This window comes from Saccoglossus kowalevskii, chromosome 22 (assembly GCF_978046115.1).
Source record: "Saccoglossus kowalevskii chromosome 22, keSacKowa6.1, whole genome shotgun sequence".
Classification (NCBI taxonomy): Eukaryota; Metazoa; Hemichordata; class Enteropneusta; family Harrimaniidae; genus Saccoglossus; species Saccoglossus kowalevskii.
In genome coordinates this window covers 28260936-28287751 of record NC_140662.1, presented here as the reverse complement: position 1 = coordinate 28287751, position 26816 = coordinate 28260936, and the positions used below count along the sequence as shown (strand labels likewise).

The following is a 26816-nucleotide window of genomic DNA, read 5'->3' as shown; positions in this document are numbered from 1 at the left end:
GGTGAATGTTTGGCTATAGCCCCCCCTAGCATTTATGGGGAACCATCTTTATTTGGAATCCTCTGATTGGATGAAAGTTTGAGTCTTACAAGGCGTGTAGAATTAGTCGGATTCATACCACTGAACCACTAATTTATAACGCAAGCTGTTTTAATTACCCTGTTAAATGCATTTATTGATCCACTGAAAAATCAAAATAAACTTTTATTGATCAAGGCATTTTAAAAATCATGGGTGTTAACCCCCTCAAGTTATGACCTGTGGTCTCCTATAAAATAATGGTTGCATCCAATATTAAAATAAAGATGGCGGACTATAGCGTTGATTCATCTCTTTCTATTTAGAGCAAATAAAGATCTTAGAAATGTTGTACTTATATACGTAAATGTAGTTTCGTTTGCTTGAATCAAATTCACATACAGGTATACAAGGTTACCTGTCTCTTGTGGAAATTTATTATTACCCAAAACAGGACATTTACCCTACCTTTACCTAGAACAGATAGACAAATCTGACATTGGCTAGAGCTTTTGTTTATATATGGAAATGGTCATGGTGAAGGGCAAACTTTGTTGTCAAACTTGTCAACACTTTTGATGATTTTGTGGTTCTTATAGATAACAATTTTAAACTTCTATGTTCTTGTACCCACACGTGGGAAGCCCATCATACCCAATAACAAGTGTCAAATTTACGAAGAAAATTGTACTAGTACTTCATTTAAATTTAAATTAAGTTTATCATAATGCAAGGTATTTGACCAACAGAAACAAAGCCTGAAACATGGTACACATTTTTACCAATGTCATTATTTGCACGTGAATGAGTTTCAACTTTAGGGGCATCGATTGTGTTGTTGAAATGACACAATCGATTTAATAGTGAACTACCATCGAGATTGCGCCCTCGTATTATTCAATATGAAAATAAATGCTCTTTACTTCTACACATACAGTACAAAATGTTGTTAGATCGGTTGTTTTCAGACTCTTCGTTTGTGTTTTTGTCTCAACTGAACAGATTAAGAATAGAGTTGATTTCCTAGTCACGCGCACGTACTTTCAAGGAATGATTCCAATTGGTTCCGTACATAAACATGAGTCACGTGACGAACACAAACGACATGTTGTCTTTTGACTAAATAAAGTACGTGGTAGCATGGTAAGCCATTTTTTCTTTCAAATCAAACATTATGACTGGGAATCGGTTATGATACGATATTTGTGTTGTTGGCATGTCTGTTTATGATTTGGTAAAACACACAGAATCCGCCTTACATTTTATAAGATGTGGTTCGGTATTGATCGCAATTCAATCCATGTTCAGAACAATATTCGCCTCAAACCATGACATTTCGCATAAGCTGATCAATGATTTGCGTTCATGTGGCAGACTGGCTCGTTCAAGAATATCTGTTACACACAAGTACAGACTCAGTGATACTGTAACAGCGTACCAATTACCTTGGTAATTAGGGTCAATGGCACACAATGACGTCATATTGAGCTATTGAAAACACCGGCGAATTATCAAAAGTATGGTGTAATTGGATTTCAAATTGACGAGAATGAAATAAATACCCCGATGATTGAGATGTATTGATTAATCAATTGAATGACGTTTGAACTGACACATCGCATTGTGTCAGTTGTTAAAGGACAAATGATCAAATGATGGCGGTTCACCGACAAAAATAATATTTTTCGGTAAATTGACTCTAATGAGCTGATTTTTACCCCCTACATAATACAGAGCAAAAAATAAAATTAGTGTACAAAAACATGGTAGGTCATATGGTCTATAATAATAATATCATGAATTGTCGTTCGAACAAAATTACACTCTAAATGTATTGGCGTTGTTTACCCAATTATATTTATTTAGTGAGAGTCATGTCTACATCATTATATGGATGAATAAATCTATACGAATCGACAAATACGAAGCATATTATGAGGTTCCCTTAATTCACGACGTATCGTACATATCATCCACACTTGATGCGATTCGATGAATTAACTACTGTATCTTATGTAGCTACGTACGACAGTAGGCTTGTTAGCAGGCATGTCAATAGATCATTCTCCGTTCACTGTCAGATCCCTCGTTATGCGTGAAATCGAAAGTGCAATCGGGACAAAAAAAAAATCATAGCGTTTTAGTGGCGTCAACGTAGTGACGTGTGATTCAACAATCGCGAAAATATTGTCTGGGTATTTCCAGGCATAATAATATGTTACACATTTGATGATGGTCGATTCCTGGATTAAGTGCATCGCCGCATCGCGATATTTCCTTCCGCAAAACTCCGCCTTTCGACTTTGAACTTTTGAATAGGGATCACATATTCGTTTGCTGACTGCGAAATTCAGTTATAGTTGCAACAGTAAAGGTCTTCGACAACATCTGTTAACGATTTTTATTCAGGGTCACTCAGAGTTCGGAGTCATACAATACAAGCTAACAACAACAAATGTCTCAGGAATAAAAGCGATATCTTTGAAATTTACATTGTCTAGTATAACGTTATCGCAAATAATACTTTCAAACACGTCCACTGTTTTACAATTAAGTATAATGAATATTGATGTTAAAAAATATACAATTATTATATATTGTAGTGTAATATGTAAATCGGTAGAAAGTAATTTGGTTTTTGACATTTTATTTAGCTACACATACAAGCAGTTATCGAAGTGGGTATTTGTACCCATCGTCGTTATGCGCTAACGGAATAATTAAATTACTATCGATATTGACAATGGAACTATTTTGACCTATAATATTACATTTGCTCTCGTGTTGATTTCGCAATATTGGTAAACGAGGTTTAAAATATGTTATCGATAGCTGATGATTTTACGTAAACACACTGAAAACGGTGAAGTAGTTATAATTTACAAAAGAAAATAATTTCATTGTGGAATAACAGTTATTAAATTGATACTCGGTTCATTAAGCTGACCGCCCTTTCGATCGCCAGACGAAGAAATATGAACAAAAAACGCACTCGTGGTATTGACAGCTAACGCGTGCTATTTCCACTGTGTTTGTGCCATGGAAAGTAACAAAAAAATAGTTTTTTACTCTGAAAACAACCAGAATCCACAAACAACGCGTACACTGCATGGCAATGGTGGGCGTCTTTGAAAGTACCACTCGAACACAGTCAGCTGGCGCACACGTGATAATAAAATAAATACTATATGGGGGCCGCCATCTTGAATGACGCATACAACTAAATAAGAGACAAGTTGTGAAACGCGTTTTTCATATTCCTACAAATCAGGACAAAAATACCAATCTTTCACAAAAATACGGTCCATTGGGGTTATATTAAGCCAACCGATAACAAAATTCGGCCTAATTCGTCGTTTTTGTGCGGAAAAATCTCTTGCATACGAACACCTAATTACGCGAAGAACCTAGAACACTAAGCCGGGGTATTTGAAACCGAAATTGTCATCTAAGCGTTAGGCCGTCGCTGATTGGCTGCTGAGCTGGAATGCCAATTTTTAGTTTTAAATACCCCAGGAAAGTGTTCTAGGTTCTTCGCGTAATTAGGTGTTCGTATGCAAGGGTTTTTTCCACACAAAAACGACGAATTAGGCCGAATTTTGTTATCAGTTGGTTTAATATAACCCCAACGGATCGTATTTTTGTGAAAAATTGGTATTTTTGTTCTGATTTGTAGGAATCTGAAAAACGCGTTTCACAACTTGTCCCTTATTTAGTTTTAGGCGTCATTCAAGATGGCGGCCCCATATAGTAAATATCGTATTCATGTTATTATCACGTGTGCGCCAGCTGACTGTGCACTCGAACTCCGCACAGTTCGATACGTGTTACTTATCATCACTGCACAAAGCAGTTTTGCATAGAACTCATTTGCATATTCGAATATGTTCGAACTACAAAACCCTGTCGGTTAACAAAGTTATGCGTAAGTCACTCGGTTATTTCAATCAATTTATTAAAACGTTTCAAGAACATTTTCAGTTAATTAGATTAAAATATACATAACTTGCGTTAGAAAAGTACAATCCTTTCCTAGATGCCAAAACACTAAGTTGTACAATAAATGACTAACTTATAAACTTACTAGAACATTTGTGTTCGAAATATTGAACCCGTTCAAGCCAGAAATAGTATTGAAATATTCACCAGAATACAAGATAAACGGAAATGTTAGGAAACCCCTTTCAGTGAAATTAGTCTTTAATGTTTCTTTCACAACTACTAGTATATACCTTAACAGAACGTTTTTTTTAGTGTATCACGTGCACCATTTCACTACAATAACATTATCTTGCAAAACATAGTACGCCGGCGATTCCCTATTCAGGAAATAAACTCATATTTGCATCGGTCTCTCATTTCCGATATAGTTCTGCACCGGAAGTCCGTCGGAACAGAATTCCATGTGGAAATAAGTATGTAACCTGAGATATTAAAGACGCAGACAAAATGAAATACTAAATTGAAAGATTTCGAGAAAACAGTGTTTTACTAGTTTGAGTTGATATGCGTGACTTCTTACAAAATGTTTTAATTTCTAATCGGTGGCACGTTGGTATCGTCAAATATAATCGTTTTAGCTCATGTGTAGTTCACGTGATTTCAACAACCGTTGACCTGAACTACCACCTGTACACGTGTCTACGTAGACAGTCTTCTCAGGATGTGCATGGTAAGCAAAACCTATATGTACGTGTGTCTTGGAGCATCAGTACTTACACTGTCAACTAGTAACAGCACGCCGCTTCTATAAAGCGCGCCCTAAGTGCCGAAACGCTTTAGTGACGTCATGATAACGTAGGTGGCATAGAAAATATTCTCGCTTAAAGCTGAGTATGTAGTCGTGCAACATTTATGATATAGAAAATCTTTAAAGAAATATGGACGGATTACCACGGATCAAACAAAACAAAATTTAACACTGCGAATGCCGTACTTTGAAACTATTAGCCTGGAAGCGCTAGAGGGCGCCACTTATATAAGGTATACTTTTTACTTTCCTTCAAATTTAAAATTATTCTCCGAATCAGTAGAAGTGTGGGATTCTCTCTAGTCATCACGCCATCTGTTTACTGATAGATATACTAGTTCATCATGGTCACGTGGTAGTTAGGGTACATATATTTTATTTGCCGAAATTATTAAGTGATCACAATTCATCTAACTATATCATTTAAGAGGTTTCGGACAATCACATTTTTGTTGTGATTACGCGTAGTCCAGATTGTAGTCAATTCGTCACATATTCGCTGTTGTTGGTACTCTGGTCTAACTTATCATGCCGTAACCAGATTACGACATATAAACAATAGAATTCTAGTGAGCTAATTCATTGGCCAATTAAGGACAGTCGTGGTACAACTAACAATGTTTAGAATAGTTAAGGTAGCGAGTGAAAATAGAACACATTTTGGGAACAAAAAAATAAATAAAATAATTAAGGTCTCGCGGTTCTCTCGTTCTCAACGAGATCTCACCGGCATTTACTTATAACGCTGGTGACATTGCCATATTTGTATAGAGGCAGCTTCGTCTAATTTATAACAATTCACTCAAAAGCCACATGGTTACGTCACTTCGGTATTTAGATAACCGGGCCAGTGCAACGCAATTTAGTTTTATACCTTCATCGTTGACCTATTCAGTTTTGTTGTTGATTTTGGATGTTGGAATAACAAAATGTGATTTATCTAAATCACAGTGCAACATTCGCTATGCGTTCCACGATTTGCCATAAACTAAAAACGCTGTTCTTGTAGCACATTTTTGTATTGATTCGACGAAGGTATAACATTCTCTAAAGCACGTGTGCGCTGGTTGCTACGTTCAATCACTGAACATGCGTATAAGTAGTTTTGAGTTTTTATCTAACGAATACTAAGATACGCTCTGCAATTGCAACGTGATAAATCATAGTCCCATTTGGTCTACAGTATTGAGTATTGAACACAAATATTAACACATTGAAAAGTTGAGTTAAAAAACGTTTATACTTTAAAACTGAATATAACTTACGGCAATCATTTTCGTCTTCATCTGACAGATCAGTACAATCGTAGTTGCCATCGCAGCGAGCCCAGTCGTCGATACATTGTTTCTGGTCGCGGCATTGGAATTGCCGAAGTCCACAATGTTTTGGCTCTTTCAGTTCTAGAGAGAAAAAAAAACATGATGTGAATATCTCAAAAAAGAACATGATCACTCAATTGTTCTATTTTTTATTTTAGTGATTTATGATGAATAAAACATAGGACGGACATCGTTTTATTGAAATACCGGTATCCGAAAATATGAAGCTTTTTATTCACTCCTATATTACACTGTTGTCATGACCTTCGCCTCTACAGAATTAATTGCTCGGCCTATCAATGTCATTGAGATATAATAATATCTAGCTAAAGCGAGGGAGTCGTTACCTGCGTATGCCGCAAACGTGTCGTTATTTACAAATAAGCGTCTACCCATAAGCCTTTACGCTTCAAATTTAATTCCCGCGCGTGCGCAGGTGAGGAACACTCCGTTTGGGTCAGTTTGCGCACATATGTTCCCATAGTAATGTACTGAAGTCATGGAGATAGTCAATCAGCTATGGCACATAACTATGTGCTGTCCACGGTATTTACGTGGCGATTCACCAGATTCTTCTTGAGTGCACTGCGAAGATCATTCTGAATGAATGGATTCCAGGCTAACGTAGAACGCGCTACACTGAAAATTTGGATTTTCTGTCGAATTTATTGGCCAGGAGCTGTGATCGTTATAAACGTTTTATAAATATATATATTTATATATATATATACATATATATATATATATATATATATATATATATATATATATATATATATATTTATAAACAAAATGGATGTTAGAATTCAAATTGACCCATCTGGAAAGGGTATTGTGACATCAACGTTAGTTCCAGTTAATATTAATGATATTATCCAATCAGTAAGCGTTTTATTTTGAATATGTGGGCGGTAGCAGTTATGTCACGTGATGACGTGCCCGCGCATTGTGGGCGTAGACAATGTTGAACTCTTGAACCAACCACTTTTTTTTATAAATACGTTTGTAAGCGAAGTCCTAGCTCTGTGCCTTTCACTATATTGTTGGCCAGACCCTAGCTAGTTGACGGTGTTTCTAAATTTACTGGTTTTGATTTGAGCAAAGTTTTTGTTGTGAGGGTATCATCTGATATCATTTGTTCATGAGAGTCGGCTGATATATCACGGCCTATTATTATCCAACAAACTAAGATCATCAAACCATAGAGCTCATGATGATGGTATCAATCTTGTAATAACCTCTTTATCACATGACCAACTCGGCTTACAGAGAACTTTTATTCCAGATAGTTATGACTCTGGTTAAGCCACGTGAGTAATCACCATATCGGTAAAATAAACACGATTACACGATTTGTTTTCTTCCGTGTACTTTTTCAACACACATAAAATGATGACGTTTAAAGTGAATATGGTGACGTTTGCCGTAATATATCAGCAGTGATATTTCACTCTAAACACCTTACATGACGAATAAGGACGAACACAAGTATATTTTTATACTGTTTTACGATATTCTATATTGTACACCAGATCAGGTTATGATTTATCACGAACTAAATGTTTGCGTTTGCAGAACAGACAACAGTATTCATTAGATGAAAAAACCCTAAACTAGCAATACGCATGTGCAGTGATTATTATTATACGTACCAAAACAACCGCATGCGTATTAGAGATTGTCATGGTTTAATCGTTCTCGTTGCATCTTTAAAGCGCGGTGGTCGTCGCGCAGCGCGTGTTCGAATTTCATGTAAATAAACAATGTATTTTACACGCGTTGTATACGTCGCTATGAGTCCCATATCGAACAGGACGCGGCACGACGACTGCCGCCCTTTAACAATGAATGATATGCGATATGACAGAACATGGAGGTAAAAGACAGACATGAAGAGAATGACATATACATGTTTTATTTTTGGCTTTCTGTAATACAAGCTTCTAAAACTATAGTAATAAAACACCAGAGGCATCATAATGCACAACGCTTCCACTCACCACCCATAATTCCTACATAAGACGTGGGTAGTTTATCGGCGATTCTTCCAATCATAAAACTTTCAAACTTGTCTATTCCCGAGACATTTGGATGCATGAATAATTTCATAAAAGCCGGGAATATGAAATATGATTGTATTAAATAACTGTATTGTATACGATTAATCTGAAACTGGCAATGATTTATTTACTCATTGGCTCTTCTGGTAGTTTTCTTTGTGTGCTACTATACATGCCGAATCTCTGTATACTCACGATAGTTTTCTTTGTGTGCTACTATACATGCCGAATCTCTGTATACTCACGATAGTTTTCTTTGTGTGCTACTATACATGCCGAATCTCTGTATACTCACGATAGTTTTCTTTGTGTGCTACTATACATGCCGAATCTCTGTATACTCACGATAGTTTTCTTTGTGTGCTACTATACATACCGAATCTCTGTATACTCACGATAGTTTTCTTTGTGTGCTACTATACATGCCGAATCTCTGTATACTCACGATAGTTTTCTTTGTGTGCTACTATACATGCCGAATCTCTGTATACTCACGATAGTTTTCTTTGTGTGCTACTATACATGCCGAATCTCTGTATACTCACGATAGTTTTCTTTGTGTGCTACTATACATGCCGAATCTCTGTATACTCACGATAGTTTTCTTTGTGTGCTACTATACATACCGAATCTCTGTATACTCACGATAGTTTTCTTTGTGTGCTACTATACATGCCGAATCTCTGTATACTCACGATAGTTTTCTTTGTGTGCTACTATACATGCCGAATCTCTGTATACTCACGATAGTTTTCTTTGTGTGCTACTATACATGCCGAATCTCTGTATACTCACGATAGTTTTCTTTGTGTGCTACTATACATACCGAATCTCTGTATACTCACGATAGTTTTCTTTGTGTGCTACTATACATGCCGAATCTCTGTATACTCACGATAGTTTTCTTTGTGTGCTACTATACATGCCGAATCTCTGTATACTCACGATAGTTTTCTTTGTGTGCTACTATACATACCGAATCTCTGTATACTCACGATAGTTTGCTTGGAAAGTGTTAACCATTTTGGCGCCATAATCATCTCCATCAAAATTGTGGTGCAAAGTTTTGTTTGTATTTATGTATTGTTTTATAAATTTGGTGATAATTTTGGAACAAATGGAAATTACTTATTTATTGACTACAGGTATTGAGCAACAGTTGAAAAAAAAGGTTGACCTTGGTACTCAATGAATTGATAAAAATTAATGGCTACTCGAAGCAAACACGTTTTTCTTTAACCTGCGCTTTGTGCAGACAGTATTGAATGTACGAAGCTATATCACAACATACTTCAGAAACACCCACATTACCGATAAAATACAATTATTTCCGAACGCTTTGCATAATTTGCAAGTTTGAACATCAAATCAAATCAAAAATGTAATCTGGTTTTAATAAGCGTGTCAGAAAACGTGACATTAATCGTTTTTATAAGCTAAATAAACATTTGATTAATAAATTTATAGTTATTCTTTTAACTTGTGGTTTGCAGTAGACCAGGGAGGGTTAAAGCACAAATCGCTCATAGTATTGGTTTGTTTTCTGGTAATCTTTTACACTATATTTGTTTCAGCAAAATAAAAATGCCTGGTGTTTTAGATAGTGTTCGCTGTCATGGAAACGATGCAGCAACAATGATGTTTGTTATATAATCACTTCTGCATCAATGTGTAATAAATACTTCATTTGGACAACGAAGATAATACTTTGAATCATATAAACTATTCATATGAAACTTTTTATATTTTTGAATCATTGTTTTAAGTGGTTAAAACTTAACATTTTGATGGAATACATTATGGCGTCCAAACGGTTAATGAGTATAGAGAGATACAACATGTCACGTGGTACATGAAGAAAACCTACAATGCCATTGTGGCGAACTTTGACATTTTTTACACAGAGAAGTAAAGACTGAATATAAAAGTAGACAATCTGTAGACTTTTAGGAAAGATGTATTAGATAAATAATACATCACCGGGACAATAATTTCCATATACCCTTACTCAATTTATCGAGTTTACATGCCCAATTTACTGTATGGAATCCTGCGTTTTTCAAAACGTATACTGTTAAATTACTAGTGACTTACTACCAATTAACATTAATACATTCAGTTAAACGATTCACAGATTGTATCATGAGCAATTGTTGTTGTGACGTTCTGTTCAGTAGCCTCGGGGTGGGATGTGTAATAAGTGTTTCAATCTGCGTTAATTCCGTAGATCTGTTGACATTTAAAAAACACGGCTATTAACCCACTCTGTATTGTCTACAGAGGCTTTCGTTGCGCCCACTTGTGTATTAATCATAGAATAAATGGGTGTATTAGAATAAATTGTCACGAAGTAAGTAACTAGCACAATTACTTAGTTTTACAATTAAAGTAAACTGTCTTCAATTTCCGAAATCGCTCCTCATTTTCGTGGCGTATATTACTAAGATACTTTATAATTTCTTCTTGGAGAGAATGACAGATATTTGTCGTGCGCGAGGAGAGTAGACGGGTATATCCATCCAAACAGATAAGACGCCGTTATCGCAAACAGCGTTTTCGGAGGTTTCATAGCTTACTTCAATTTAGACCACCAGTCGATTAGAGAGAAACAAACTAACAGCCTCCCAGATGTGAGCATAGCATACCAATCAAGTTATCGCAACGGGGACACGCAGAAGTGCCCGATTATAGATTAGCAAATTGCCCACGTGACCCGCCTGTCTATGAAAATCAATCAACTTAGATAGTTCTCAATGATTATGTCTGGGTAATTCATTTTTACGCGATATATGAAATTTAAAAACTACAAAACACATGCGACAAATATTGAGTATGGCGACATAGGTGAATCTTGAATGGGAATTCATTTCCTATGAAGGACCGACTTTTTTGTCTGTATGGAGCAACACATGATCTATGCTGGAAATGAAAAGTCAGAGGTGCCAGAATGTGGTATTTATTTCAATGTCAATGAATGATTCATCAAATGGGATGGACCGCTATCAATCAGATATGTTTCACTCATCGTTAAGATTCGGTAACTTCGTATGTTAATAGGGACAAGGAGAGATAGCTAGTACAAGTTACAGGAAATAAAAACGGTATTTTTACAGATAAAGCGAATTCAATATTACATTTCATTTTTTATAATATTTTTGATCATTTGTGTTTAACAATAAAAATGTAAAATTGCGTACGAATTACGACATTTTATTTGAAAAATGCTTTATACGCTTAAAAAAAATAACTGTACAAATTACGGACGAATAGAATAGCAGATTACATTTCACACCTTGTTCATGTCTTCGACTTTACGTTTTTATTTATTTAAATTACATTATTACGAAAATAAAAACAATTGATTACAGCTTACGAAAATACCCCTTGTCGACCCTCTTAATATAATCTCTAGTACTCGGCAGGAGAGGGATGAAACAATCAACGGTTAATGTGGGCGACTGGATTATTTTCCGAACACCGATGACACAAATGATACACGTGGACATTCACTGAGACATTACGGTAGATTCGGTGTATTTAGTGATTACGTGCGTTTTAGTATGTTCAGTTTGAGATCATTTATAATAAGGGATCGAATCCATAACGTAAAGACATACACAGCATTTTTTACCATACAACTTTGACACGTCCATTGAAACGTATTTCTACAATATTGCAACGCGGAAGCTAAATCCTCTCCAAATACGCACTTTAACACAATCTCAGGTAACATTTATTTTATAGTTGTTTGAAATATAGGAAACACAATTTCCATAGTCACATCATATCCTCGCAGCAATCTAAACATGGAATATGGTTTACGTGACAAAAATGATTCCCAATATAGATAAAACAACAGGAACATCAAATGTCTGTCATACAATTATCATTTAAGATTTTGATAAAACAAAAAAGGGCCATTAAAATTAAAACAAACAATAGTATATTAAAATCTAAATATCAATATTGCATATTGTTGTTCCAAAGAAAATACTAACACATTATATGAACAATGGTAACAGTATACATATATGGCTACGTGCGAACATTCTGTAGTAAGTACACCGATGCGGCATGTTCAAAGCAACAGAGAAAATAATAGCGATGTCACAACACCTAACACGTTAAAGTTACGTCATCAAACATATTAACTGATACTTCACTGACGGTGGTGACGTACTTAAATCAAATTATTGGCAGTTAGAAAAAGTACCGTTCCCCAAGTAGTCATTTTTGAGTCATCATCTTCTTTTGTCGGAAATAATATACGGTAACTCGAAGCTGACTATTTTTTTTAATCTAAGTGCAATCGACGATAATTTGTAAATGCGGACGTTGAAAATACGAACTGAGAACGTATGTAATTTACAGAAACCGAAACAGGACATTTGTACGTAACTTTTTATAGAACGTTTCACATACATGTAAAATATTTTCAAAGCATATGAATGGTAAGACCGAAAATTCACGAACATCAAACAAATTACGAGAAAAACAAAACATTACAATACATATTCAAGTTATTTAGAAATATGTTGTACATGGACACCAAGAGGAGTGATGTAAGATGTTTCAAAAATGAATTACAAAATTAAGTATTTTACAGTAGTTATAATAAAATAGATCCAGCTAGAAATGTATGATGTACATCGGAAAGCAGCATTGATTAACATATTAACATAATTAACATATTAACACATATTTCATTGTTGACATAAGCCATTTCGTATAACAATCTGGTTTTAAAACTATTTAAAAACATTCTAACTTTGTATTAAAATGCTTCGAATGCTACATCTGTAAGGACTTCTCTGAGACAAGTCAAACATAGTACAAAAAAGCTGAAATAAGTATAAAAGTTTTCATGGACACCGTAGTTTGAAATATACACAAAAATGTGATATTTTGGTCTAAAGTGATTTAAGAAAATAGCTTCTAAACCATGCTTCTGTTTCCTGTCAAAATTGGTTTATGGGTACATCTGTTTACTATGAAGAAAGTGCCGTCTTGAAAACTGTCTATCAGTTGTCAATTTTGCTGGGCAGCAGCTCAAATTTCACTACTTCAAGTTTATGCATAAATTAACACCCAGACTAGTTGTCTGTACAATTGGTGTAACACTGTAACATTGTCAATCATTTGTGAAAATTTCAAAACAAAAGGTTAAAGCGTCTAGGAGCTATTTTTTCTTAAAGTTCTTGGATGTGCACTAAAAAAAGCTGAGGTAATTGCTAATTTGCATAACAATTCACTCAGTAAGAAGTTTGCTAATGCTCATAATTAAAATGGCTGTAACAGTTCCAAATTTAAATGTATTATCGTTTTGTTAAAAGTTAAATATAGTGCATAATATGGAGATCCCGTCATTTCTTTTTCTTCACCATGTTTCTTTTTGATTATTTATGTACAGCCTTGCTAAATCTTGCTAAGCATTCAAAAGAGAGAATGTTTGTACCCGTTATCTATATTTTAAAATCGTTTGTTAGCATGTTCCACTATTCACAATTCTACAAAATTTTAACAGTCTATAGCCCAGACTGTTTGGATGATAACAAGCAAAAAAAAACAAATTTCACTCTCAAGTACCTACGAACCTGCATCTCTACCTTAAAAGGCGCACAGCACCGCTGTATCAAATTATCTTTTGTGATGCTCACTGAACTTAACCTAGAGGCAGGATTAGACAAAACCCGATTGTATCATCGGATTAGGCTTATCATTTAAACCTACATAATGTCCACTCGGTTACAGTGCCAACCTGAATGAAATCCGTCCACCAATACAGGAGAAATATTACAGTTGGTTGTGCATCCTATTCACGTTTATATTTTTTTGTGTAAAATACTCGTCTTCAGAAAATTGTCCACGAGATTTAGTGATTTTAACACACGTATAATTGAAAATGTTTGGATATTTGAAAGAAACTTCCGGCATAAATGTCGACTTTTCGACTTAGTTATTCTACCGACTACACTATGCTATATGTAACATACGGGTTTGCATCCCAGACATGTGTGCTGTATAATTTATTCATATAGACACGTGTTACCGACGTAAAACTGAAATATAATAGTTCATATAAGCGTGTTTCTCATACATCAATGCAACATGACTAGATCGTTTCCCAAATCTCCCACATTTATTATTCATAAATGGCAACTATGTGATCGAATACGACTCCCAGTATCGCCCGCTCATCGGTAATCTGACACGTGCGTCTCTATTGCGCATGAACTATTTTTTGCGATCCATCGGTAACATCATGGGACGCCATCACCAGAACACTTCTTATTACATGGTTACTTTGTCTAAGGCTATTTCGTACTCCATGTACATTATATATAATATGTAAGCTAATTTGTATTATTTAAAAAAAGTATATGATAATGCTATCATCACGACATGCTGTTATTATGTATGATTCAGTGGTGTGTCATTATATTTTGATTGTTTTACGGTCACATTATATTTAACACCCAGCCATGAACTTTTATGTTACATCGATACGGATATAACACCATTTTGAGAATAAACTTACATTAAGTTCATGTAATAAGTTCAATAACAATAAAAAGTTGTAAAAGTAATTAAAGTGAAACGATCACAACAAGCCTGACCGTCTAGTGGACAGACAGGGGCAACCACAGTGGAAATAACTGAAAGTAACACAAATTATATTATTCTCAGTCATTGAATAAAGCCTTAAATACTTAAAGTTGCAAGCAGCGTTGCATAAGTCCAACAAATTGTGCAACGAAAGTACATTTTAATTGGATCAGATGAGCGTAGTGGTTTTTGCAAAGAAGGATACGTTTTTTTGCCACAATTAACTTATTCTTTACACTCATTTAAGGTCTGTACGGCAGTTGGGGGGGGGGGGGGTTGGAACATTTGAGTGTTTTCTGTTTGTATTAAATCTGTTGTTATTTATTATACTGTTTGGCGTGAATCTAACTTGGTTTTCAACAATCACATTTCTTGTGGAAAAGATGCTAGTGTCAAACTTCCGGTTTGATGTATTTATGTTTTATGGTGTTCGGGTAAATATTTCTTAAGAAACAAGTGCTGGTCATTTTTGTTCGGAATTCTAAGTAAGCGGCCAAAATAGGTTACCGATCACAATTCTTTTATTCTTCTCGGAAGATGCTTTTTCCAGTTATGCTACATGTTATCCAGTTAGTTCGTAACAGGACTCACAAAAAAAACATCAAATTTTAGATCAATGTGTTGAGTGGTTCTGAAGAAGATTTGTGGTAAGAAGTGACTTTGGGTGAAAAGATTTGGGTATGAATTGACTATAATAACACGTTATCTAATTCAACAATATTTCCTCGGTAATTTGGTATACGTCACAATAATGCATCTATTGCAAGGCACTCCGCGTGCAAAAAAAAAAATCCTGCTAACACCCCGCTATAGATACCGATTAAAAAACGACAATAATTCCGCTACCGATCGTGTTAATATATCTTCACCCTGGTCTCTCCTAAAACCAAATGACCAGCCGTAAAATCTTTTTGTTAATTTCATAGTTATCTGGCAATAAATAGTCATTAATAATTTTTTGTTCCCATGGCAACGAAATCCAGATCCCAGTCAACCTTAGGCCAACTTGTATTTGTTTTGAATGACATCCCTCCTGAACATGTTATGAGAGTTCATCTATATTGTTTTGTGTTAATGATTAATCATTCCATCTTTCCCATAATATATGGCAACATTTTCTAAAAGTATTATGAAAGTCTACCCGTCCGTATCTGTACTAACATCTAATCAGTTGTGAAGAGAAGCCCTTCCGGAAATTTTCAATAGAGTAAAACCATAATTTTTTGCGTTGTAAGTGAAAAAAACATTCCCTTATTTCAACGCACGTTCATAGTTAAAGCAATGAAAACACTGACATATGCCGCGAAATCATCTGTACTTATCTCCTCAGCTCAGGTAAATCGACAGCACAGTGTATGTTAATTAGGTAATCCGTGTTATCAAAATACTCATAACTTATTGCTTGAGTTTCCCATTTCTTCGTTTCGTGACTCATCCGCAATAACTAATGAAATTCTGAAAAAATTATCTATCATTTTGCCAATGACTTTTAATTATATTAAAAGAATGCCATTTGTATAGAAAATGTATCAACATTTATTCGTTGTCATAGTTTAAACTTCATCCAGTAAAAAAGTATATTGGAAAGCAACTTCTAGACAATAGTCCATAAATCCCCCGCCCGAATCGATGAAATATTCATATTTCCGAGTTCGTTGTCGGTGTTTCTTTTTATTGAATCACTGGTTCTTCCCTAACGCCAGAAGCATCGAGTTAGATAGTAAATCTTTTAAAAGACTTCTGGTAGTATAAGACGGCTGGATTTGCATATACATAAATTGAATATGTAGTGGTGGACCATTGTTCTTCTATTCTAAAACTGAGTCGCCAAACAGGCCGTTACCCCTGACGATCACTTGTATTATTTATATAAGGCACGCAAGGTAACAACTTTTGATAAAAAATACAGTCCCGGAAGCCAAATTCCTCAAAAACTCACCATTGGAACACCCGCTCCTTGAGCAAATTTACAAAGAACGCCCACCCATTAAAATTATTTTTTTGCACCGTCAGAAATGTTGGTAATGTCATGAATTTGTTTTCGCGTATCTGTTAACCGACTTAATTAGCTGATTATTAGCTGAATTGCTGTGTTATGTCTGTCATCGTTTAGGTCTATTTGAAGTTTTGGACGGAACTTGGCGCAGTGATTTGGAACTAATTACAAGATACCGTCGCTATTCTGACATCCGTAGTTATTAATGTAGTGAACGATTAATCAAAAGATATGACGTATTCAGTACTTAGTGTGATTGGCTTTATGATTGAAGGTTACGCCCTAGAGTCTTTTACTGTTTTGTAATTGGTTAGAGTTTTGAAAATGAATAAAGAGAGTTTGAGTTGGTCTTGGCGAATACTCCACGACAGACGCAGACGAGTCCGAGAGAGTCCAGGGGCGAGCATTGAGGCAGTCCAGTCTTGGGCGAGTCTTGGTTCAGCCTTGCGAGAGTCTTGGGGACTTTTCCCCAGGGCGCTGTGTCTTATAGAGTGCTCGATTGACCGACTAAGACGAGAGCTGAAACGTATTTCGTTGTGTGTGCCTTATTTGACTGTAAAGTTAAAGTGACTTTCCCGATCCCGTACCTCAAGGGGACGAGATATAGAGACGAGACGAGTTTCTCCCCTGACAGTGTGGAGACCCCCAGAGAGAGAGATTTTCCCTCTGATAGTAAAATGAACTTTTCATTGCCACGTATCACACATTACATGTATTACAAGAATATCAACACAGCTTTGATTCTTGAAATGTTCAAAAGGGATCTTTTTCCCATTTTGAAACATAATTATTGATGCCTTGGGCTACTCGCATACCCGTTAGTAGGCTCCCACTCGTGTCCCCAGGCTGTTAACTACCGTTAGCATCCAAGTACTTTAACAATGTCATACCGCGAATTTGGAAAGTTTAGGCGTGTTTTATGCAGCCCCGTTGCAGGTTTTCTGTTGTCACTGTGTACGTGTGTTATGTAATTCTTCAAACCCCTACGAGCATGTTAACTAACAGCTAAAAGACGGCTACGAGATGCTAGCGGTAGTTAATGGCCTGTTTTCGGTGAACATGAGGCAAATGTTGTACTCTCCGCTTGAATTATGGTGGAACAAACTAGTTATGGAAAACAGTACTTTCCTGGTAAATGGGTACTGTTGAGTAACAGAAACTAGTAAACGGGTACTGTTTGGAACAAGGAAAGACTGAATGCGTGAATGAGTGAATATTGAACGAAAGCCGACTGCTATCATGTTAGCGGATTATTAGGGCAATAGAAACGAACCAAAAACGAGAGAATTAATGGATAGCATGTGGCGCCGGAAATTGAAAACGATAATCGATGAAAAATACGAAGTTCCACCTATCAGTTGCCGTGCGATGTGGCGAAAAATCAAACAAATATTTTGACAAGTTCCGCCATTCGTAGGCGTCACGGACGCGCGGGCGGACATCGAGATGGTAAATATAATTACATCTGATATAATGCAATACGACTTCGTTTTAAAAATTATAAGGTATAGTATGTGACTTGTCAGGATATCCCTTAGATATATTCTACATCTGCTGATACAATCATGATTGATACAGTTACAGTACATCCATCAGATAGGCCATGGGAGGGGAGACGGAATGACTTCATTGAACAAACGGGATTAAAAGTAAGCTATACTTCCAAATGAAAAATATAACATTGATTCGGTTATTCGATTCGGTGTGGGCGTGTGCTTAGCAACCAGAACATTATCCATATCACCCATTCATGCACCACGAGATTGACAGTTTATTGAACAAAAAAAATCTTCTCTGTCGCGTAGCAACCATGACCACATATACAGAAACTATTCAAACTATATTTTCTTAATCTTTTGCCATATCTAAGCTCACATAGTATGTTCGTCAATAGTGTGTCATAGGTGTATTCATAAAAAAACTTCCATAGCATTTCAAAATGACGACTGCATGTTCCATTGTAGAGTTTCAATGGAAATATTGGCCGTCAAGTAACCGCGACCACGCCTATAGCAACAAGTCCATAAATGACCAACATAAATTGTACCTACAACATTTACCTATTTAAATGAATTCATTCCTGTGGGCATAATCCTGTTTTTTCTTGTATAAGTGTAAGTGATAATTGGTAAAACGTGGATTTGTCTGTTGTTATGGGTAATACACTTTTTAAATTATAACTCCATTGGTCGGTGAAAAATTAACTTTATCTTCTTATGAGGTTTGAAATGTCAACTCACGGAATCAATTACTTGTTTAATATTAAACTGACTCTGCAGTACTAAACGTGCAGTAATTGACGTGAAAACAAAACGTGATATGCATAGGTCGTATTAGAATTTCAATTCATAGAGATTCATAGTGACTACTGAGAGTTATCACGCTCTACCGTGACGTCAGTCACGTGATGTACCTCGTGACAAGCAACTTGATATAAATTCCCTTTTATACAATTTCCGGAAGCCAAACGAGTATTACTACACGAGTTTTGTGTATTCCAGCCATTCTATCTCGGAGGGGGGGGGGCATATTCTATTCATTATATAGGAATCTAATCTGGCAAAAGTCTCATACCTTATACTATAGGCTCTATTCTAACGTAATAATCATGTACAGTATACTGGTTATTTTTGTTTTATTTTTCATGTTAATCTTGTAACTCACGTGTTATGTTGAGGATGAAAATTCAAATTATGATTATAAATATATTTAAATATCATGAGATATTGTCATTTATACTCAAACTATAACTGTATACCATCCCTGTTCTTAATCATCTTGCAGATGGTGCCCGTAGACGGCTGATTGTGTAGAATATCTTTCTCTGTGAAACCCGTTTTGCAATCAGGTTCCGAGCGAAAAAATTGGGAGAAATATTTGCTTCATAGGAGCGTTTAAGCAATTTAGGACTTTGTGATTACAATTATATAATTTAATTTAAATTCGAATACCCTGTCGTAGTTTCGATATGTAAGTTTCAAACGGTTGAATGCAAAGACGTAAAAAACATCGCTAAAAATCTTCTAATGGGTATTGCAATACTCCAAAGAAAATTGATAAGGAGATTTTCACCATCAGTTTATTTTGGCGCCCGCTTTAACTTACCGGAATTTTTCACAGGCAATACATCATTATTTTGAGAGAGAACAAGAACGCAATAAACGATGAAATATTAATCAACCAATTATGTTCAACCAATTTTGCCACATCCGGGAATTTTTATATATTAGATGTAATAGATCGGCACATTGTGATGTCAACAACTTGCGCATGTCTGCCGAATAATGTTGATTATGTGTTGTTGTATTAACCTAGATCCATACATGTATGGTTAATAAAAGTCCTTAATTAGAATGATACAATGCTAGGCCGATTGTATCACTTACTGTAATATTGCGTTTGAAACGAATGCGAATGATGTAGGTAATAACCAATCAGAGAACAGAACAATAATAATAGAACAATACAACGTGTAATGTTTATTTCACATGCGTTGACAGAAATTGCTTATAATGGAGAGAGAGACAAACAGAAACCTTTTTGTGAAGTTTACATAAAATGAAATTTCAAAATTTTAAAAACAAGCAGCCTCTTAGCTGAGATACCTCTTCTGTTATCAATCATATTTCACAAGCAATTTGTACAAGAGTATACTAAAGAAGACCTGGGTGTAGAGTGAATTGAAAACATGAATTTGATGTAGGGGATATTTACAATTTGAACCATGGGCAGCGTTATAGTGGTTCAAGCACATGAACCAATTGAAGACCCCGTCAAGTGATAGACAATCAAGACAACATGCAGTAAATATTTGAGGTCAGTTGAATGTTGAAATTATGCCCATTTCCCACACAATTTCAATAAAGTGACAAAACACGTGACTAAACCATTTTTTTCAAAAAGATCTCGTCATATTTATCCCGTTGAACCACGAAATACTGTAAAACATGTCCTTTTAGCTTACATGTTATTTTAGCTAATTAATACTTTCGCTTATTCAAGATGTCGCTAACATAAAATAAAGTTTATTCTCATAATGAGATTGTTGGCACTCTAGCTAAATTAAGATTGTTTGTAGCCATTTCAACGTGTTTTACAGTAAATGTTTCAGGTCATGTTGCTTACAATTCAAGATGGCGATCAAAACATGCAATTAAAACAAAACTATGAAATTTTCGCATGACTGGCAATGCTGTATAGATGCTGTAAGATGAATTAAAGCTCTCTTCATTAAGACATTCCTGAGAAACCAGAAGTGACGTATGCATGGCAGCCAAACCATTTTTTTTCTCTCACAAAGTACATTCAAGGTACAAATATATGTTCAAATATCGAAGCAATCAGACTTGCGGTTTTCGCAATGTTTTCAAAAATATCACTAAAAAGAAGTCAAAAAAGTTGACACGGACGACAACGAACGACGACGGACGACGGCAGACAATCAGTAATATTAGCCTCGGCCGCATCAAGGAGTCGATAGCGATTAACGATTTGAGCTATTAAACTGTGTTACTAACAATGAGGTTATGAGAAATAACACCAGTCGGTACGTGTATTCAATTATTTGACGTAATAAGGTACCGCCAGACTTTACAGTGTTATCGTTTATATAATGCCGTGTCAAACAGAGCTTAACGAGCATAAATGTAACAGGACTAGCGGGTTCTCGTGTTTTGACACAATGTCAGTGATGTCATACTTACGCTATTTGCAAATTACCCAGGATCATGTCTGATTATTTGTAATTGAAACATACCCCGCTTTGCATTCAGTTATTACGACACATTACTATCGCACACGTCTACATCGGATGTACACGAGGTACGCCACCGAGTAAACGAGATGATATAGACAACTACGATTATTATATGACAGAGAAAACAGTATTTGCTCACAAAAAATAGTGTTCGATAGTTTTACTACTGAGCGTGCGTTTCCAGTCATTACTGATACGTACAAAATCTAAATTCGAAATTAAGTGAAATAAAGAAAAACAGCTTAACTATTTTTAGTTTACGACAAATAACGAACAGTGGCATATTGACAAATGCAATATCGATCTAAAACACAATCTAACAGTCAATACATATATATTGGTGACCATGGTTGAAAACGTGTATGTGGGCTGCCTAAACACACGTGGATTAATATTGGTATAACGCTTCGAGCTGACTGGCTGACTACTTAGAGCTGTACTACGATCAATATTTTCAAACTTGAAAACATATTTGTTTCTATCAGTAGTTTACGCAAACCAAAATACATCGCGTTGACAGCACGACGTGGCAACTGAAAACGCTACAGTTTTCACGACGCGCCCACGTGACACATTTAACGCGTGCAGTATACATTATTTATTTACACAAAATTCAAACGCGCCGTGCGATGTTTTAAGTAGTTTTCCGACCCAAATGTGGAATACATCGAGATGCATGACCTAGCTTGTGAGTCGTGAGATTTATAAGATGACACGACCAGTCTGCTCGAATTAAGAGTATCAACTGGGATGTATTGTGATTCTGACCGATAGCACACCTAATCGCGGCGTCAAATACAGGCCTTCGATCAAACAGCAGCACGAACGTGTATTTTCTTCAACATTCAAGAATCCAATTAATTAATCAGAAAAAGCTTAGAAAGAGTGCGCTGAGAGTATTGGAGACATTAAAAATTAGCCTTTCAAACAAGCATCTTGGTAGCTAATATTTGTCAGCTATTTGAGACGTACATCGCGAACACAGTGTAATCCATAATATTGAAGTTTATGATACTTCTAATTTATTTCAGAGCACCTCCACGCAAGCCCAATTTAAATATGATTTTTTGAGATATCAGAAATTGGTTAATATTAATTAGATAATCAACATGCTTTGTTTTTCATTATTAAATGAATAACGTCAGTGGGTTTCCCCATAGCATCTATCAACCAAATTTTATGTGATGATTATGCACATTATGCAAATTCGGCAATTAGTATATTCGAATTTCAATCCAAAACTAATGCATTGCTCCCATATACCCAGTCTTGTTGAAATGCAATAATTGGTTGTTGAAATTAATTATTATGCAAATTAAGCAATTATTATGAACAGTTTTCATCCCCAAACGAATTTAATCTGTGTATTGTGCCATGGAACATATGTATCCTATGTAAGTTGTATTATAATGCGATGATTAATTCTTGACAAAAATGATTAGGCACTTATTATGGATGTATATAAACGCAAAACTAATTTGATTGTTGCTTTGTCCTAAGAGTATTTATGTACCTAGATGAAAATAAGATAATAAGTATTTGAGATACTGATGTAAAAGCTGAAAACTGACTTATTATGAAAATCAGGTAAATAATATGCACATATTTTAATGTGAAACTGATAAGGTCTGCGCAATGTCTAAGACCGTAAATGTACTAGATTTCATTGAAATGATGATTAGTAATTGAGATAATAATGCAAATCAAGTTATTACTATGCAGGTTTTTATTTAAAAACTAATTAGGTTTGTGCTAGAGCATCTATAAGTTTCAAAGAAATGTAATGATTAGTACTTGAGATATCAGTGGAAAGCCGAAAATAGAGTTTTATGCAAATTCGGTAATTAATATGTATGAATTTTAACCCAAAAGTAATCAGGGCTGTGCATTGTCCCATGGCATCTATGTACCAAGTGTCATCACAATCCAATGATTTTCATGCAAATTAGGTAATTAATATGCATGGATTTAAACCAAAACAGAATCAAACCTGCGGACTGATTATCTCAGAGCATCTATGCATCAAGTTTCACCGAAAACCAACATTTGGTTCTTAAGATAGCATTGGAACAGGCGGACACACACATACATACACACGTACAGACACACTAACTGCACAGAATCCCATTGTGTGCTTTGCAAAAAATATTACTTAGTCCTACATTGCATTTTGATCCGTGTACACGATATTTTTTTGCTACTTTCGTTGTTTTATGAGGTTTCTTCAAATACTGTCGTTTCATTTAATCATATACGTGAACAGTACCGTGTTAACAAGCAAATACTACGTACTAATAAATAGAAGATGTCAACTATATCAACGCTTGACATGAAATGGTAACTGAATCTATTAATTTCTAAATCATCATTGTGCACGTGTGTGCAGATCACAGACTAATCGACGCTCTCTTTGTGTAAAAAAAGTGAAAGCTTTTTTGGTAAAATACGAAAAAAAAAATTAACAAGAAACAACAATAAACTATAAAGTGTGATATGTTTCACCAATTGCTGCTGTAATTTTATTCTCCCGTTTTGTATCTTGATTTAATTTAATTGAAATAATAAAAACACACTTTTCACTTGGCATGTGACAAAATTGCGGAAACGCTCAATATTTCAACACTTTCATATTTAAAATACAGGTCACCTTTCTATTTACCTCTCTCTTCATTTTCAGTTGAGTAAGCCAATTCAGTGGGAAGTGATCCTTATAAATCAATCATCCCGACCATTATGACCATCGTCGCATGTAGCACGCGTGAAGTAGCGTGATAAGTGACGGAATAAACACGACTCACAAATTGAAACGTTAACTACTTCGATTGTATCATGACAATGCTCGTGACATTTTCATTTTCTTGGAGTTGCCGATTTAACATTGTTTAGCGGAATTGCTGCTGTCTCCAGCTCTCATATGTTCGCATTTTCCGTGCAATCAATAAAACGTTACTGAAAAGACTAGATAAACAATAAAATCAACCACATTATTCTCGTGATTGGAATTTCATAAATTAACAAATTATTGCATGAATTTTAAACATCATGAAAGTAACCAAGATATTATTAAGATTTGTCGGTATCCAGTGTCTATCCTCCGTATTTATCATCTATCGTCCATCGTTATAGTATGTATCACTTTTACCGCGCCGTATTAAAAATGTTAAAAAGTAAAACCTCACCTTTTAATAGATTTAACACCTCTTCTCCGATTTGTTCAGCTACTTGCTCATGCTCTCGCTCTTGTAGGTCATGTATCTCTGTTTCTGTCGGATCTGCAAGGACTTTGCCGGATCTATTAGCCAACGAGCGCTGGCTCGCTTCGACAGTAAACAGTGCAAGGCAGCTAGCAACTAGCAATAGGGAAATCCTAGTAGGAAGACACATTGCAAACTTGGGGAGTTCTGTAAAGATCCAAATATCTTGCGACAACTGTTCGTCTTATTAGAGATAGCTTGTGTACTAGCTGCCTTCGGTGCTGGACTCGGACTCTGTGTGCGGAGAAAAATAAAGATGTACCTATTCTTGCTTATTTATTAATGCTACTGGGGTCACGTGATCGGATATATGAAATTGAACACTGATATCATAGAAGTCCTGCCTAAAGGTGCGGTACGGTTTAAACAATATTCCTGATATTCCAATCCCGTCGAATGTCTTCAAATCACCATCAAATTAGAAAGCATAATTTACCGATTGCATGAAGCATCTTTCATTTCACTTTTTTGTATTTGTAACCGAGACGTGAACTGGTATTTTTGAATATCTACATTTGCATATCAGACACACTATTGACTGACTGGATTGTCAACTTACATCCATACACACTCAATACAAGCTGTTTCAACTAAAATCGAGAAACATTGTTCAACCCTTTTTTTCACAAAAACAAAAAACTAATTATTCAGTCTTAAAAGTGATCACCGCATCGCGTTTTGTTCTACTAGTCTCATACAACGTGTGTAAACTGAAATACTGTTTCTGTTGACAATAAATTCGAACTGCGCCATGAGTTTATGATAGAACGCGACACACACAAGTGTCAAATATTTAAAAATATGCGAATAAGGTGGAATGGGCTGTCGTTACTTTCCTTCATTGACATATCAAGGTCAATACATCGGACACAATGACACAACAACACCACCTTTGTATTGTGTATTCTGGGCGAGGTACGTATAACGGTTTCACGATAGAAATAATCGATTGAAACGCCACCTAGGTATACAAGTGTTTGAATGTTTTTGAATGTTGAAAACCCTATACACCCATTTCTAGCGGGTTCTAAGGCGCCCAGAAACTATATTGCTATGGTTCGTAACCGATCCCGATCTTTGCACAACAAATTCAAAACCACGCTTCCAACTGTGCCGGTAAAACCGTACACACCGTCCTAACTTTGTAAATGGAGTCAGTTTTGTTTTCTTGGTTTATTCTACTAATATTGGTAATGTAAAGTTATGGAGTTATTCTCCTAAGTAGTAGTATATGTTATAAATTAAATTTTAATTTACTTTCGTTTATTTTCACCAGTTTAAAACATGTGGGATCGCCGGAAACTTCATCCCTGGTCTAATTGACTCACTAGATACCCCCACACAATACGGGCTAGGCGTATAGTTTACTATAGTTAACTGGTTCCCTGTCGGACCACAATTAAAGCCGCCATGGAGCCTCCATCGCCACAACAAATCCACACCAGGGCACCCACCCTTTCTCCAAGAGAATCATACACCATACGTTCAGACACGCAAGAACAGTCAGACTTTGAGACTTATTGTGCCAGCGTGCGAGGTATTATAGCAACTGTGACATGGGAAACTCGTCTGTAGCGTAGGTGCCTTTTAAAATGTCACACTGTTTACGAGGTATTTCCTTTGATGTCATGTTGCATATAATCCTTTACGCCAAATCGGTGTTGATGATCTTAAAATGTACGTCAATAAAGTTATAAATGTGACAATGTCTTGCGTTTCGAGAAAAGCATCACATGAATTGTTACCATAGTAATTAATTAATTGTTGTTCACTGACACAGGTTAACGCTTTACAATCATAGCCAAATTCGACAGTTTTAGAAAACGCACTAAGCTGGATGCCGTTTTGCATCGAAAATAAGCCAGTCAGACCGTAGCTTCTTGTTGTCATGAATACTAGACTCTCGACGGCCTCTCGAGTTTTGCCCTCGCCTTGGGCGTTTGATATTTATTCTGGCAAAAAATAAATAAACAATTTAGACTTCAGAGACTATATATATTGAAAGTCTAGCGACTACCTACGTATCTTGTCACTGAACGATTTCTCAACTTGAACTA

At 35.7% G+C, this 26816-nt stretch overlaps 1 protein-coding gene across 2 annotated transcripts in view; it reads right to left on the bottom strand.

The window, feature by feature from the left end:
- LOC102807623 (uncharacterized) overlaps positions 1-25017 on the bottom strand; it is a 33163-nt gene extending 8146 nt beyond the window's left edge. For both annotated transcript variants that reach the window (XM_006818604.3, XM_085495622.1), the window contains exons 1-2: positions 24685-25017; positions 6034-6168 (exon numbers count right to left, since the gene is read on the bottom strand). In XM_006818604.3, the coding sequence (XP_006818667.1) occupies positions 6034-6168; positions 24685-24889 (340 nt within the window). In that variant the 5' untranslated portion in view covers positions 24890-25017. The remainder of the gene's footprint in view (positions 1-6033; positions 6169-24684) is intronic.
- Positions 25018-26816: the final 1799 nt, after the last annotated feature.